General features: G+C 39.4%; 1 protein-coding gene across 2 annotated transcripts; it reads left to right on the plus strand.

The window, feature by feature from the left end:
- The first annotated feature begins 8 nt into the window (after positions 1-8).
- Positions 9-15,657, plus strand: NDUFB5 (NADH:ubiquinone oxidoreductase subunit B5). Of its 2 annotated transcripts, XM_036242940.1 has the most exons (6): positions 13-171; positions 8,019-8,107; positions 9,223-9,289; positions 10,082-10,143; positions 11,960-12,066; positions 14,112-15,657. In XM_036242940.1, the coding sequence occupies exons 1-6, from the start codon at positions 48-50 to the stop codon at positions 14,230-14,232; spliced, it is 570 nt and encodes a 189-aa protein (XP_036098833.1). In that variant the 5' UTR covers positions 13-47; the 3' UTR covers positions 14,233-15,657. The 2 variants fall into 2 exon arrangements, with proteins under 2 accessions (XP_036098834.1, XP_036098833.1); XM_036242941.1 differs by lacking the exon at positions 11,960-12,066 and having other exon boundaries at positions 9-171.
- Positions 15,658-17,124: the final 1,467 nt, after the last annotated feature.

Consider the following 17,124-nt stretch of genomic DNA (forward strand, 5'->3'; position numbering starts at 1 on the left):
TCGGCTCCCGTTACTCTCCCCGGGGCTTCTTATTGCCCGGAGTAGGCATGGCGGCTATGAGCTTGCTGCAGCGGGCTTCGGTCACCGCGGTGGCCGCTCTGTCTGGCCGCCGCCTGGGCACTCGGCTTGGACTCGGGGGCTTTCTCTCGCGTGGCTTTCCGAAACCTCTAGGTGGGTGCTGACTTTGGGAGAAAGCGCTCTCAGGGGAAGCGGGGTGAGAGCTAGAGGATTCTTCCAGGGTGACCTTGGTGGGACCTGGAGGGAGCCGGCAGAAATTGCGGGCTTGGGTTTGAGAGCTGTGTGAGGAGCTTGAGGGTTTTCTTGAAGCAGTCCGATTGATCGCCTTTAAATGAATAATTAGCATTTGTGAAACACTTTACCATTCAGCCTTCCCAGTTGGTGTTAATTTGGGGATGAAGCTGAGGTCGGAAAGGACCGATACCCATTGTCTCTCGGGCACCAGCTGTTAGTACTTCCCGCTGAACTAGGTGCTGATCCCACTTTGCGGGAAGTTACGTTGCTGATGCTCACATTTGTGTAGACAGGCGGAGAGTGCACGGTAAGGCATTATGCATAGGGACTTGCTGGAAACGATGGAAAGTATTCAGCAAATTTCCAGCAGGAATTGACCTGTTACAAACGACTTGGCTAACATTCCTCGATAACAACCTTTGCAAGCCTTTAAAAAAAAAAGCAAATATTCTCCTTTTTAAATGCTTGGTGGATGGTATTTTATTATGCCTGGATAATAAACTGCGATAAATATTCCTGCCCTTATGCGCTGTTCTCCACTCTTGGAGTTCTGGAAGGATCGTTACAGGTAATCTGTGCCCTTTCCACTGGGAGCAGGAAGGGGTCTAATAGCGGTACTGGGGGTTACTGTTTCAGCTGTGTACCTGCTTTCGAAGGTATTTTGCATGTGAAGCCTTAACCTGTCACTGTGCAATGAAAGGTTTTAATCTGTTATATTATTGCTTATGTCTGCCCCTAATGTGCGTTCTAGCAGGGTAGAGAACCTTGTCTTGTTTCGTTGCCTCTGGAGTTAGATGGCCTAGGTTTCAAATCCTGGCTCCACAGTTTAGTAGCTGTGACCTTGGGTCATCACATCTTGGAAATTAACTGGAAGGCACTTAATCTATGGAAACCTGTATTTTTTCATCTCTAATAACGAGGACATTTATTACAAGTGTGCTTGTTTTGTTGACCTGACAGGGAAATAAAATTCAACTAATATTTTTCTGATTGACAAGTGTTTAGAACCCTGAACTGTATTTCTGCAGAGTTTCGTGTATTTCTAGAAATGTCATTTTGAAATGAGTTTGTTTCTTACCATGAGAACTGTAAAAAAAGAGAGATAATGATAATTTTAACCTATCTTATAAGATAGTTGTTTAGAGTGAATGGGAAAAATCTACAGCACCTAGCACTAGCCTTTTACCCTGTGGCTACATCTTTCTTAAACAGCTAGTATTGTCATGTTATCTTTATTTACCCTCAGTAAAAACCTTTCTCAGAAAACAAGCAGATTAATGTATTTTCTCTATTTAATTAAATTATTTATTAAATGTCAAATAGCAGGGGATTCAAGAAATGAGCTAAAGTTCTCCCCTTAGCTGCAGTGAACTTTAATGTTGAAGACTGATGTGCACATTTTTTTTCTTTTTTAGTTCTTTTTATTATTATTATTATTATTATTATTATTATTTTATCCTCACCTGAGGACATTTTTTTGTGCAGACAGAGTGGGAGGGAGAGCGAGAGAGAGAGAAAGAGAGAAACAATGACGTGAAAGGGACACATCGAGTGGCTGCCACCCACACGACCCAACCAGAGCAAGGGACAAACTGCAACCGAGGTACGCGCCCTTTGCGGGAACCGAACCCGGGTCTCTCTGGACCGCAGGCCAACACTCTAACTGCTGAGCCAAACCGGCCAGGACTTTATTTTATTTTTTTAGTGTGCATATTTTGGTTTTACAAAACTGAGAACAATATTAAAATTATTATATAATAAAGACATGTGGAGTTTATTCAGACATGGAAGATGGGGCATTTTAACTGGATTCTAGGGTAGTTTGAACAGGTACAAATACAGGCAGAAAAGTGTTTTCTGATATATCTGAATATGGGGCTCTTGGTATATGTAGCTGTTGAGCAAGAAGGCTAAAAAAAAAGGGGAAATTGGAGAATAGTTACAGAAATATGTATTATAGCATAGGGAATAGAGTCAATAATATCGTAATACCTATATATGGGGCCAAGTAGGTGCCTGAAGCATAGTGGGGAACACTCTGTAAAGTACATGATTTTCTGACCACTGTGCTGTACATCTGAAACTAATGTGAAATGATATTGGATATAGACTGTAATTGAAAAAGAAAAATAAATTTATAAAAATAAGGAAGTTGGGACCAAACTGGTGAGGGGAGGGAATGAATATAAACCAAAGTATATTAACTATTTTGTAGGCAGCAGAGAGTGTTTTAGCAAGAAAGCAACACTGGTAGTGTAAGAAGATGCTTCTGAATATTGGATGGCTTCCAGGGAATGTTCATTACCTAAACCATTGAGATAAAGAGAACGTAGAAAGAAGTGGAAAGAAATGGAAATTTTGAGTCTTAAAATCAAGAGGCCTTGACAACTGATGAATGAGGTTTTAGATACAAGGAAGACGACTGAGATTTTTAGCCTGTCTAATTGAGTTGGTGGTGCCATTAACTGAGAATAGTCTGAGAATGAGGGAAAGAAAATGACCAATTTTTAACTGTTGTTTTGGAAACACATGCACAAAATCATACAGTATCTTATTTGATCTCACAAAGACCACAGATGTCAAAACATAACTTTCCCGAGGTTTTGCATTTTAAAAAATTGCTTTTGAAACCTAGTTGCACATAGTTAATGAATACTTGTAAAATTTCAGACTTTACAAAATAGTGGAAGATACCTATTTTCATGGCAGGAGGGTCTGAGTTGCACAAATCCTGGCAGTCACCTGTGTGTAAGTAATGTTCACCCTAATATTTTTATTTTTATTTTATAAAGATTTTTAAAGTTGATTTTTGGAGAGAGGTAGGGAGGGAGAGAGAGAGAGAGGGAAACATCCTTGTGAGAGCAAAACATCAATCAGCTGTCTCCTGCATGCCCCCTATTGGTATCGGAGCCTGAAACCCAAGCATGTGCCCTGACCAGGAATTGAGCTGGCAACCTTTTGACCCAACAAACTGAGCCACACTGGCCAGGGCTACCCTCATATTTTTAGATTTTAAGCACATGGCCCTAATACATAAACAAGTATGAAGGCTCAGAATATTTGGAAAGAGTTTAGTGCTATGAAATATACTTTAGAACAGCTAATGGTACTGAGTTTTCTAGCACATTTAATGTCATGAATAATTGTTGTTAAAGCAAGCAGTTCACATTAATAACTGCATTAATATTGCTAGAATGCACCTAGACTAGTCTTCCATAGTTTTTTGTTTGTTACATTTTCCGTATCTATTGGTAGTGTCATTTGTAATCAGTTGTCCCTGAAACAACATCAAGTTAGTTTTTGTGTCTTTCTCTCTGTGTGTTTGTCTGATTGAAGGGGAAAGTTGGAAGTATACTGTCTCTTCTGAGTAGCTTTACTTTCAGGGACAAAGGAAGAATCCCTTACCGACATTTAATTTACATAATAAATGTAAATACAACAATATTTATAGAGCATCTACCATGTGGCAGACACTAAAGAGTACTGGAGATAACAGTATTAAATAAGACAGTCCCTGACCTGATGGACTTTAACAAAATAATTGAGCTCAGTGTTCTAAAAGAAACTATTGTCTATGTCCATTGGTTATGCATATATGCATATAAGTTTTTTGGTTTATCTCTTCCCACCCCTCCACCCTTCCCTCTGAGGTTCATTAGTCTAACAACCAATTTGTACTTCTTAATCCCTTACCTTTTTTACCCATCCCCCAAGCCCCCTCCCATCTGGCATCCAACAAAAAGTTCTCTGTATCTATGAGTCTGTTTCTGTCCTGCTTGTACATTTTGTTTGAAGATTCAATTGTTGATAGATATATATTTATTGCCATTTTATTGTTCATATTTTGTTGTTGTTGTTGTCGTGTTGCTGCTGCTGCTGCTGCTCCTCCTCCTCCTCCCCCCTTTCCTTCCCCTCCTCCCTTCAACATTTCATATAATACTGATTTGGTGGTAAAGAACTCCTTTAGCTTTTCCTTGTCTGGGAAACTCTTTATAGGCCCATTGATTCTAAATAATTGCTTTGCAGGATAGAGTAATCTTGGTTGTAGGTCCTTGCTTTTCATCACTTTGAATATTTCTTGCCACTCCCTTCTGGCCTGCAAAGTTTCTTTTGAGAAATTGGCTGACAGTCTTATGGGAGCTCCTTTGTAGGCAATTAACTGCTTTTCAGATTCTCTCTTTGTCTTGAACCTTTTGCATTTTGATGATGATGTGTCTTGGTGTGGGCCTCTTTGGGTTCATCTTGTTTGGGACTCTCTGTGCTTCCTGGACTTGTATGTATGTTTCTTTCACCAAGTTATGGAAGTTTTCTGTCATTATTTTTTCAAATAAGTTTTCAATTTCTTGCTCTCTCCTTCTGGCACCTCCACGTTGCAAATGTTGGTATACTTGAAGTTGTCCTGGAGGCTCCTTACACTATCCTCATTTTTTTTATTCTTTTTTACTTTTTGCTGTTCTGATTGGGTGTATTTTGCTTTCTTATATTCCAAATCGATGGTTTGCTTCTTGGCTTCACCTACTCTACTATTGATTCCCTATAAATTATTCTTTATTTCAGTTAGTGCATCCTTCATTTCTGACTGGTCCTTTTCTATGTTGTGATCTTCTCACTAAGTTCCTTGAAGTTATCAGTAAGTTTTTTGAAGTTTTCACTACGTTCATTAAGCACCCTTATAACCCATGTTTTGAACTCTGCCACTGTTAGGTTGCTTATCCATTTTGTTTAGTTCTTTTCCTGGAGTTTTGTTCTGTTCTTTCATTTGGTACGTTTCTTTGTCTCATTTTGGCTGCCTCCCTGTATTTGTTTCTTTGTATTAGGTAGAGTTACTATGTCTCCTAGGCTTTATAGGGTGTCTATTGTAGTAGGTGTCCTGTGGGGTCCATTGGGGTCCTGATCACTCTAGCTGGGCCCTCAAGTTGCACCCCTCATGTGGACTGTCCACCCTTCTGTAGTAATTGAGTCTTGATTGCTGTTGGCACATCAGTGGGAGGGATTTACTCAAGCTGATCGGCCACAAGGACTGTCTATCCCACTGGCCATGACCTCTGACTACCTTGGAGGATCAGCTGTGCAGGGAACTGCCACACTGAGCAAGATTTACTTCAGCAGGGCTCTGGTACCCACTGAGTCCACTCATTGAGTGTGTCACTTGTGGAGGTGGTTGGGTGGTGCTTCATTGTGGTCTGAGGCTGTCCACTGGGTGTGCTTGATCTGGGGGCAAGGCTAGCCACTGCCTGTTCTACCCGGGGCCACCAGGCATAAGCTACAAAGTGATCTACAGATGGCTGCTTCTTGTGCTGGGCTTAGAGGTGCCTAGGCAAAGCCAAGCTGTGAACCAAGGCTGGCTGCTTCTAGTGCCAGGCCTGGGGCCACTTAGCAAGAGGTATGGGGCTTTGCTCGCTGAGGCCATTGGTTGCTTGTTTGAGAGAATTTAGGAAAATCTGAAGCAGGAGACAAAACCGACCAATTCTATAGTAAAGCAATTGGAAACAGCTTGGGTGGGCCCAAAAGTTGGGTGGGGCAGGGCCTCAGGTAATTACTAGGGTGGGGCAAACAGTGTGAGCCAGGTTGCTGGAGACCCAGATATGGCAGCCCTCTGCCTGCCCTGTGGGGAAAGGCTCACCAAAGGAACACCAGCCTCCGCCAGCACAGCTGTCTGGGAGAAAGCTGTCTCTCCAGACTCCGCCCCGATGCTAAACAACTCAGTTCTTCCCCATATGTTTCTGGTGCCTTTCAAGCTGCCTCTCCTCGGTGCTGGAGCTCAGAGGGAACAAGTCTGAGTAAGTCCATGCCTGGGTCCTTTAAGAGGAGCTGCCTGGGGCTCCAGCAGCCTCAACCTCCCTGAGCCTCAGTTCCCGCTGGTTTTGCAGCCAGAAGTGATGGGGACTTCTCTTCCTGGCCCTGGAACCCTAAGCTGGGGCGCCTGGTGTGGGAAGAAAATGCCTTACTCCTCAGGGAGGACCTTCACAGCTGAGGTGTTCCTCCTGATTTTTATCTGCCCCTCCTACCAGTCTCGATGTGGCCTCTTCTTTAACTCCCTAGTTGTAGGACTTCCATTCAGCTTGATATCAGGCGGTTCTGAATGATGGTTGTTCTGTAGTTTAGTTGTAATTTTGATGTGGTTGTGGGAGGAGGCGATACCGCATCTACCTATGCTGCCATCTTGACTGGAAGTCTCTCACCTTGATATTTTAAAAGCCTTAGTATTATGAATTGTACTTAGTAAATTCATGCCAGCTTCTAATTCTTTTGTGAATTAATCTCCTAAATTCATTGCAAGCTGCTGCAGGTGATACCAAAATCAAGAGAACAGTTTCTGCCTTCAAGACATGTCATTGGGGGTGCGAAAGCAATTACACACTTCCCTAGAATATACAGTAATTCAGAGGTAAGGGAGGTCTTTTCTGGTTGGAAAGAATGTTGATTTCTTGGAGGATAATATGTCATCTGGGCCTAAAGGAGATATTTCAGTAAAGGGGAGGGCATTCCAGGCACTGAAGCTTGAACAACAGATACAGAATGCAGTTACCAACTGAAGCAGAGTAACCTGGGTTCTCAGTAACAGAGCCTTTCCTGCTTCCGGAAGAAAGGCTTAGAGCGTCTGTGTGATCTTTCCAGACTTCCAAGGAAGGAAATGGTATAGAAAGAAGATCCAGGAATGAAATTTGGCCTCACTTTTCTCCAGCAATTTTTTTTTAATCCTCACCTGAGGATATTTTTCTATTTATCTTCAGATAGAGTGGGAGGGAGGCAGAGAGAGGGAGAGAGAAACAAACATCAATGTGAGAGGGACTTTTTTTTTTTTTTTTATCCTCACCCGAGGACATTTTTTGTTCAGGTAGAGTGGGAGGGAGAGAGAGGAAGAGAGAGAGAGAGAGAGAGAAACATTGACGTGAAAGGGACACATCGAGTGGCTGCCACCCGCACGACCGACCAGGGCCGGGGACAAACTGCAACCAAGGTACATGCCCTTAGCGGGAACCGAACCCGGGTCTCTCGGGACCGCAGGCTGATGCTCTAACCGCTGAGCCAAGCCGGCCAGGGCAAGAGGGACATTTTGACTGGTTGCCTCCCACATGACCCTGACCAAGGCTTGGGACGAACTGCAACCGAAGTACGTGCCCTTGACCGGAATTGAACTCGTGACTCATTGGTCCGCAGGCCGATGCTCTAACCACTAAACCAAATAGGCCAGGGCTCCAGCAATTTTTGATTAAATACCATCTTGGGAGGATTTGAAGAGGAGGATGTTGGTAATGAGAAATGGCTTACAAAGGGATTTTATCAAGATATGTAGAGTGTTTACTTTTGTAACAAGGTCAAATTCCTGCTGGATATATGTTGAATGAATATCTTTTCATCTATTTTGTAGCAAGTTCTAGTTTTATTGCCTCATGGAATGGCATAATTTAAATTTATTTCTTTTGCAGCATTAGCAGATATTTATTGCAGAGGGTGAATAAACAAAGTAGCCCACCAAGAGTAGCTGACCTTCCTGTCTGCTAATGAAACAAATTCAAACAATTGTTTATATATTTCTTTAACATTGAATGAAAATGAAGAAAGCTACAGTTTAGAATGCTATGTCAATCTCTGTTTAAAGATGCCCTACCTGTCCTGCTCTAAATACTTAAAGAACATGCACTTTTTACTTTAATTCATATTAAACATCTATGCATGTACATTTTCTTATAATCTGAATTTATCTCAGGAAATAATATACTAATATGAAGCTACTATAAAACATGCTAATTTAATATTTCCAGCTCCTGTGAGACACAGTGGAGACCATGGGAAAAGACTGTTTGTTGTCAAACCTTCTGGATTCTATGACAGGCGTTTTTTGAATTTACTGGTGAGTTACAATTTTTGTTGAACTGACCTCTTTTCATGTAGATAGGAAGAACATTTTGGCCTATTTAGAAAACATCTTTTATTTTGTAAAATATTTTATTTTGTAAATTCATGTTTTGTTCTCAAAAGATACTGAGATGGGTAGTAAGGTCTGATTTGTTAATTTCTTTTTAAGTTAGTTAACCTTTTTTTCTTCAAAAAAGATTTATGCTTATTGGAAGTAAAAATTGAGCCATTCCTTTCTTCTCAAGATTATGGGGTTTTGAAAAATAATCTGTTCTCTGACAAAGATAAATCTATAAATTATAAAATTTTGAAAATAGATTTATTTGGGGATAATTATTTATATTACTGAAATATTCTTTAAATTACCAAAGAACTAATTGAAGTATTTCTTTACATAAGGAACTCCATTATTATGAGATATGACTTTATTTCTATATTGTTTAGGAACATTGATTCAGAGAGTGAAACAGAGTACTGACTGTACATTTTTAACTCAAGGGTCCATAATGGAAAGTAGGGATGTAGAAGATGGAAGGTTATCTGGACTTCTTGCCACTGTTTTTAAAGCCGTGGTCCACCATTGAAGCACGGGCTGCCCCCAGACCTTCTCTTGCTCTGTCATCGTGCTTAATGCCCCTCTCCACCCCTTGGTTGAGCTCCCACTATTCTTGTCAAGGCCAACTCAGACTTTATACTGTGGCTGAAATCACCCTGATGTTTTTACACTCCTTTCTTATTGAATTTATTGGGTTGACATTGGTTAATAAAATTATATAGGTTTCTGGTGTAAAATTTGATGCGTACTTTTCTTCTTAATACAAAAATTTCTAAATTTCATTACATTTTTTTAACCAAAAAATGAAAAATCACTTAAATATACTTTGTATTATACAATTAATCCTTTTTTCTTTCATTTTTGGTGTTAAATTTAGGCATCTAAAAACTAGAACAAAAGAAAATCACAGAAACAAATAACTTGATACTGCATCTCCAATTTGGCAAGTTTATCTTACAAGAAATATGGAAATCATGTAATAAGGACAATTTAAGGGTGGGGAAAGAGAGTTAGAAATGGTTGTGTGAAAACTTTTTTTTTTTTAATCTTAACAGAAATTCTACATTTTATTGACTGGGATTCCAGTAGCAATTGGCATAACTTTAGTGAATGTGTTCATTGGTAAGTCCCTCCTTCCTGAAGAATTTGATTTAAAAAATGATGAATTTTAAAAACCTGTATACATTTTTAAAAAAGAGAAATTATGGATAAGGGAAGGCTCTTTAAGTAATAAAGTAATCGTAAGCATTGAAATTTATTTTAAAATAATTAAATCTTAATCTGCAATAAGTGTACAATGATTTTTATTTATTTTTAAACATCTTGGTTTTCTTCCAAAAGCTTTAGGTCATCCATTCTGTAGTGGTTACATAAAAGGCTTCAGAAAGCCTTGTCTTCCTCCTCATTTCCCAAATCCAGCTTTGATAAGACAGAATAAGAAAAACAGAAAGAGATACATGAACGAGAGGCTGAGGGATGACAGAATGTTTTTATCCATCTTAGAACACATAAAATTATAATCTAAAAAGGAATGGAATTGTGTCAGTAAACGTTAGATTTTTATGGGAAATTCTTCTCAAAGGACTTCTTGAATTCTAAAATGTTTTATCTAGTTGGTATTGGGAAAACCAAAAGGAATAATGTCTTTTATTATATCTTGGTATACTGTATAAACACAAAACAGGAAAATTTCATATAATCCTACAGATAATGCCTTACATATAAAAGACATCTAAAAAATATCTAATGAATCACAACCAGATTGAAGTGAATTTAAAATATTAGCTATCTTCATTGATACAAATCAAAGGTCACTTTAAAACCTCAAGAGGTTGGTTTCTTACTTAAATAGTGTAGACTTGATATTTTACACTCCTGATGCTGAAGTTGAAAATCACTATTTTCTCTTATTAGGTGAAGCAGAGTTAGCAGAAATTCCAGAAGGCTATATCCCAGAACACTGGGAATATTACAAGGTTAGTATAGTCACCAAAAGTTACTTTCTCTTGGGTATCTTGTTAATGCACTGGTTAGTCTTAATTCAGCAATTAAGATAGAGTTTTATATTCAGTTTTTGATATCAAGTAAATAAGTACATTTTGTGCTCTTTTTTTTTTTTTATCCTCACCCGAGGACATTTTTTTTTTTATATCCTTACCCGAGGACATTTTTCCATTTTTTTTTTGTTCAGATAGAGCGGGAGGGAGAGAGAGGAAGAGAGAGAGAGAGAAACATCGATGTGAAGGGACACATCGAGTGGCTGCCACCCGCACGACCAACCAGGGCTGGGGACAAACTGCAACCGAGGCACGCGCCCTTAGCGGGAACCGAACCCGGGTCTCTGTACCACAGGCCGACGCTCCAACCGCTGAGCCAAACCGGCCAGGGCCCGAGGACATTATTTTGCATTTACCTTCAGATAGAGCAGGAGGGAGAGAAGGAGGAAGAGAGAGAGAGAGAAGCATCAACATGAGACAGACACATCAATTAGTTGCCTCCCGCACGACCCTAACCGGGGCCAGAGACTAACTGCAACCGAGGCATGTACCCTTCAGCGGGAACTGAACCTGGGACTCTCTGATCTGCGGGCCGATGCTCTAACCGCTGAGCCAAACGGCCAGGGCTGTGCTCTCTTTTTACAAGAGATTCTTTTGGTAATTTTCTGCATTGTTTTATTATTTTAGACTTTATGGGTTTTTAAAGGATGATTGCAGTATGTTCTCAAACTAGCAGAATAACAGTCACACTTTATTCCAAGTTCAATGCCATAGAAAAGATTTTATCATACTAGTGCTAGCTGTCATTTATTGGGCACCTACTACGTGGCAGGCACTGTGGTGTTTTGCATGTATCTCACTCCATGTAAAAGGTACTATAATATTCCCATTTTAGAGATGAGGAAATTGGAGGCTTAAAAGAAATTAAGTGACCTATACAAGACATAGGGCCAGTATTTGAACCCAGGTAGTCTTGACTCCAGAGCCTGCACTATTAATTAGTCATTTTACCACTGACTGCTCCTAAAACCCAGAATTAATTCTGTTACTTGTCTTCACAAGTGTTGTAGTGAGTGGCCTTATTAGAGTCTATCCTATCATGTTTTATTATCTGAGTGAATTCTATTTTAGGGAAGAAGTACTTCATTATTAAATCTTAAGATAAGCCCTGGCCGGTTTTGCTCCGTGGTTAGAGCGTCGGCCTGCGGTCCAGAGACCCAGGTTCGGTTCCTGTTAAGGGCACCTACCTCAGTTGCAGTTTGTCCCCGGCCCTGGTTAGGTTGTGTGGGTGGCAACCACTCAATGTGTCCCTTTTACGTCAATGTTTCTCTCTCTCTCTCTCTTTCTCTCTCTCTCTCTCTTTCTCTCTCTCTCTCTCTTCCCCTCCCACTCTGTCTGAACAAAATATCGAAAAATGTCCTTGGGTGAGGATAAAAAAAAAAATCTTAAGATAAGCCATACAATTAGTTGATCTTTCCCACCTGGTAGAAAGAGCTGCATTTTTTGGATCACCAAATTCTGTGTTTGGCTCCTAAATCTGCCACTGTAGATACTCAGCACAGGTTTTGGAGTTAGACAGGCCTGGTTTGAGTTCAGATTCTGCCCCTTAGTAACTATATAACTCTGTGCAATTTGCTTATCAATAAAATGGGAACAAAAATAGTATCCACCTAAGGGATAAATTAGTTGGCACATAGTGTTATTGGTTTATCTGAGATTATCATTGTAAAGAATAGTAAGCTGGAAAAGCAAAATACTGTTCAGAAACTAATTTTACACAAATTTTCTCTTGTAGCATCCTATATCAAGATGGATTGCCCGAACTTTCTACGATAGTCCTGAAAAGAATTATGAACGAACAATGGCCATCCTTCAAATTGAAGCTGAAAAGGCTGAATTACGGTAAAAAAAAGGGTTGGGGTGGGGTGGGTTGAGGGGGGGGGGTGAAAAGTCAAACCATAAGAAAAATTTTAATAAAACTATCAGTGCTGTACGCTTCTCTATGTAAAATAATGAAGATGGGTGAGAATTAGCCTGTTTAAAGTGGAGACTAGGGAATAATTAGGAGATAATATCTGTCAGATTAAAAGGAATTCTTTTTAAAAATACTCCTTTTTTTAAAAAAATTTTTTCCTTTATTGATTTTTTAGAGAGAGAGGAAGGGAGAGGGAGAGAGAGATAGAAACATTGATGAGAGAGAACATCGATTGGCTGCCTCCTGCATGCCCCACATTGGGGATCAGGCCCACAACCTGGGCATGTGCCCCGACCAGGAATCAAACCTGTGACCTCTTGGTGCATGGGTCGACACTCAATCACTGAGCCACACTGGCTGGGCAAATACTGTACTCTTTTAAGAGTCTTTTCCTCCCACCTCCCATCTCCCAATTTCTTTTCTTCCTGACACTCAGTCTATTCTTAGAAGTGACCAATATTTAAGGATTTTCTGTATATGTTCCTAGAAAAAAATTATGCATTAAAAAATACATTTTATGTATTATTTAAATATATATTAACACAATGAAATTCTCTTTTAAACACCTTTCTGCACCTTGTCTTCATTTCACTTAAAGATATATTGCTGATCTTTCTGTAATAGTATATACCTCATTCTTTTTTTTTTTTAATCCTCACCCAAGACATTTTTCCATTTTTTATTCAGTCAGAGAAGGAGGGAGAGAGAGGGAGGGAGGGAGAGAAAGGGAGGGAGGGAGGGAGGGAGGGAGAGAGAGAGAGAGGAGAGCGAAACATTGACGTGAAAGGGACACATCGAGTGGCTGCCTCCAACATGGCCCTGACCCAACCAGGGCCAGGGACAAACTGCAACCGAGGTACATGCCCTTGGCAGGAACCAAACCCGGGTCTCTCTGGACTGCAGGCCGACGCTTTAACCGCTGAGCCAAACCGGCCAGGGCAATTTATTTTTTTTTCTTTACTGATTTTAGAGAGCGAGGAAGGAGAGGGAGGGAGACATAGAAACATTGATGAGAGAGAACATCGATTGGCTGCCTCCTGCATGCCCCCCACTGGGGATCTGGTCCACAACTTGGGTTTGTGCCCTGACCGGGAATCGAACTGGTGACCTCTTGGTGCATGGGTCAGTGCTTAACCACTTAGCCACACCAGCTGGGCTATATAACAAAGTGAATTATTTAAATGTGATAAATATCTAGTCATATAAAAAAGTTTACATGTAGTCTATAAAAATGTAAAGGAAAAGGTTTGATGGAGAGGGACTATTTCGGGAATGTGTGATAGTTTGGACAAAGGCTGGGCTGTGAAAGGGGAAAGTATCTTTGTAGAATAGAGATTATTCAGTTGTGAAGAAGGATGGGAACAAGTAAGTAGGTCTTGCAGTTGGAGAATGTTTTTCCTAATCATGATTTTTCTTTCTTCTTTTCCTTATAATTATCAATTGTCTGATGTTGACCAGGCTCAGTGTGAGACTGGTGGCTGGTGAATAAGATATCATTTTTGCTCTCTGGAGGTTTTCTGTCCTAATGGTGATGGACAGACAGTATAAACAAGTGGGTGTGAGCTCCTCCAAGAAGGCATCTTCGTTTTTTTAATTTCTAGCACTTGGCACAGCATACGGCCATAATAGGAGGCATTAAAGAAATACATTGCCACTATTCAAATGAAAATGCTCTGTCCAGACAAAGAGCAGGGACAGAAGGAGAGAACCGATTACCAGTTCAAGTAATATTTTGATGATTAAAAACAATATTTTTGGGGTAACTAAAAGCAAAATAATAAAAGTAAAAAATAAGTCCTAAGTTTTACTATAGGTATATATCATTTTTATGCATACACATGGATCTGGAGAGGGGCAATATACTTTACATAAAGCAAAAGGCCTCTCTAGTGGTTGTTTTCTATGGTGGTAATTCATTAAATTTGAATTTGGAAATGTTAGTTTCACAATATTGCTGTTTCATTTGTTACAGTTTAAAGGAGCTGGAAGTACGAAGATTAATGCGTGCGAGAGGCGATGGTCCCTGGTTTCAATATCCGACCATTGATAAGGAGCTTATTGATCATTCTCCAAAAGCAAGTCCTGACAACTAACTTTTTATTTCTCTAAATACAAAATATATTCTCTTTATGGGAAAATGAAGTAATAAATATATTCTGTATTTTTGCTCAGAGTGATGAATAAAAGGTCCTCTTCCATTGCTCTGTTTCTCATTGTTGGTTCAGACTAAGGCTGTTTTGTGTGTGATTTCTATTTTTTTTCCAGCTTTATGAGGTATAATTGACAAAAATTGTAAGATATTTAAAGTGTACATTATGATTATTTGATATATGCATACATTGTGAGTGGCAGATTAAGGCTTTGGATTTGAGAGTTTTAGCTTCCTCTTTTAAGAAGGTTTAAAATAAGAAATATACTTGAAGAAATAGGAATTTGTGAACTTCTTAAAGGTGTAACTTTGAAAGGTTAGCGTTTCACTTGTATGATAAATGGAAGTTAGAGAAATCTGAGCATGTTGAGTATCAGGAAATATAGTAGTTTATATACATGTCAATATTGTAGACATCTGGATTTTTCAGAGGCAACTCAGAGTTTTATACAAATTGAACCAACTATGTAAAACATTAACACCTTAACATTTTCAGTGAACAAATCTCAAAGTTTATTTTGATGGGCTTTAGCCAGCTGTCATTCTTCTTAAATACACACACACACACACATTTTTCTTAAACTCAAACTCTAAGATTCTTTCGAGTCCTTCTTTGCAAACACTGGAGAAGTTGTTCCAAAAGGTAAAATGATTACTGCAAAGGTTATGAAATGTGAATAAAAGCTAAAATAATGGCTGTCACTTATTAAACATTTACTGTCTGCTGCATTTTTTCACATTGTTTTCAAAATGACCTTTTGAGGTCATTTTTGTAACCATTCTGTGCTTCACAGTTGAGAAATTGAGGCTCAGAGATTTTAAACACGTGTTCAGATTTACCGAAATAAACATTTACATTTCAACTTCCAAAATGATGTTTTAGCTTTAAAAATTAATAATTTTCAGTGAATACCTTTTGAGTGCCCTCTTGCCCTAAGGGCTCTCAGTGCCCTTTACAATTCAGCCAAGATCCTTTGGGGTGGTTGCATTTTCTTATTTCCCCAGCAGAGGGCTGCCTCTCCCAGCTCCCTCCAGATTTGGTTCTGAGGATACCCTATGTGATCTAATTACCACCTCATAGTTCTGCTCAAGGATTTGGGAGAAGGGCATGCTCTCCTTAAGTGCCTGCTTGCACAAACCATTCAGTTTTGTAAGGGGCGGGTAAGAAGGATGCGAGCAGACAGGTCATGTAAGTGGTCATTGTAAACATCTGTACGTTTATGTTCACTCCTTTTAGACTTTACAGAGGTTGTTTTTAGGCATTAGTAGGTTTTACTGTATGTTTTCCTTTCTACTACTATAGATGTAAAGAAAACAACATAAATACTGACAGTCTCATCACCCATAAAAAAATTTCTTTGTCTTTTTTTTTTTTTTTTAACATAGCTGGGATCATATCTGTAAAGTGGAATATTTTTTTTTAATTTGTGTTTCTTGGAGGAAAACATTAATAAAGCATATATATAAAATACTGATTTTTATGCAAACTCTTTTTCCTATTCAAATGTTAAAGTTTGTTATATATTGTTCACTGTGATACACACTGGTAATAAAGTGGTCATCACAGTACACATGTTTTCTCTAAAGAGTTTTACTTTTTAACACAGATGGTAGATATCAACTCAGAAACTATGTGCATTGGGTTTGATAGGGGAAGAACAGGGCAGTGTAGCAACCTGTGGGATCCCAAGCTAGCCTAAGGGTACATGCAATGACTATAAGATTATTTCATAACATCTGGAATGTAGTAGACCCTGAATAAAGATCTGTGGAGTGAATGATACATGGATTTAACTCTGTTTTTGGTTATCTTTAAGTTATCTTTTTTCCTTTTTTTTCTACAATTGTACATGGCCTAGCATGGTCTTATAAAAATAAAAGCAAGGGCTTGAATTGAGCAGACTTCAGGCTAAATTCTGAGCTTGCCAAGTACTATAACAGTAATAATGACTACCACCTATGTAGTACTTGCTACATGTGCCAGACGCTACACTTGCTATATTTGTCAGTCTAGTGAATATATAAATGTCAGAGACACACTTTATATATTTAATCTTCTCTTTTATCTCATCTTACGAAAGTTCCTTCACTGCTTCAAACCCTGTATCTAAAATGGGATTGTGCTCTTCATCCCACGAAACTATTGTGAAGATTACTGGGACTGTGTATGTAAAGTGCCTACTACACTGGTAAGTGTTAGGTGAAAAATAAAGACTTTTTTCTGTCAACTAAAGATTGAAATGGTCCAATCCTTTATCAAAAAAAGTGTATATCCTATACTATCTCTGCTTTCGGCTTATTGACTTCAAAGAGTTATAGATAGACTACAGTCATTGGGCAATGTTTTATTTTTTATTGATTTTAGGGAGAGGGAGAGAGAAAGAAACATTGATGAGAGAGAAATATCGATCAGCTGCCTCTTACACATACCTCCTACTGGAGATCATGCCCACAACCCAGGCATGTGCCCTGACTGGGAATTGAACTGACAACCTCTTGGTGCATGGGATGATACTCAACCAACTGAACCATACCAATCAGGGCACTGGGCAGTTTTGTTTGTTTGTTTAATCCTCATCTGAGAATGTTTCTTCCACTGGTTTTTAAAGAGAGTAGAAGATAGGGAGGGAGGGAAGAGAGAGAGAGAGAGAGAGACATCAATGTCAGAGACACACATCGATTGGTTGCCTCCCACACATACCCTGGCCAGGGCCAGGAATTTGACCTGCAACCAAGGTCTGTGCCCTTGACTGGGAATCAAATCTGTGACCCTTTGGTGCACAGGTAGACACTAACCACTGAGCCACACCAGCCAGGGCAACTGTCAGTGTTTGTT

This window comes from Molossus molossus, unplaced genomic scaffold (assembly GCF_014108415.1).
Source record: "Molossus molossus isolate mMolMol1 unplaced genomic scaffold, mMolMol1.p scaffold_m16_p_5, whole genome shotgun sequence".
In the NCBI taxonomy this organism is placed as follows: Eukaryota; Metazoa; Chordata; class Mammalia; order Chiroptera; family Molossidae; genus Molossus; species Molossus molossus.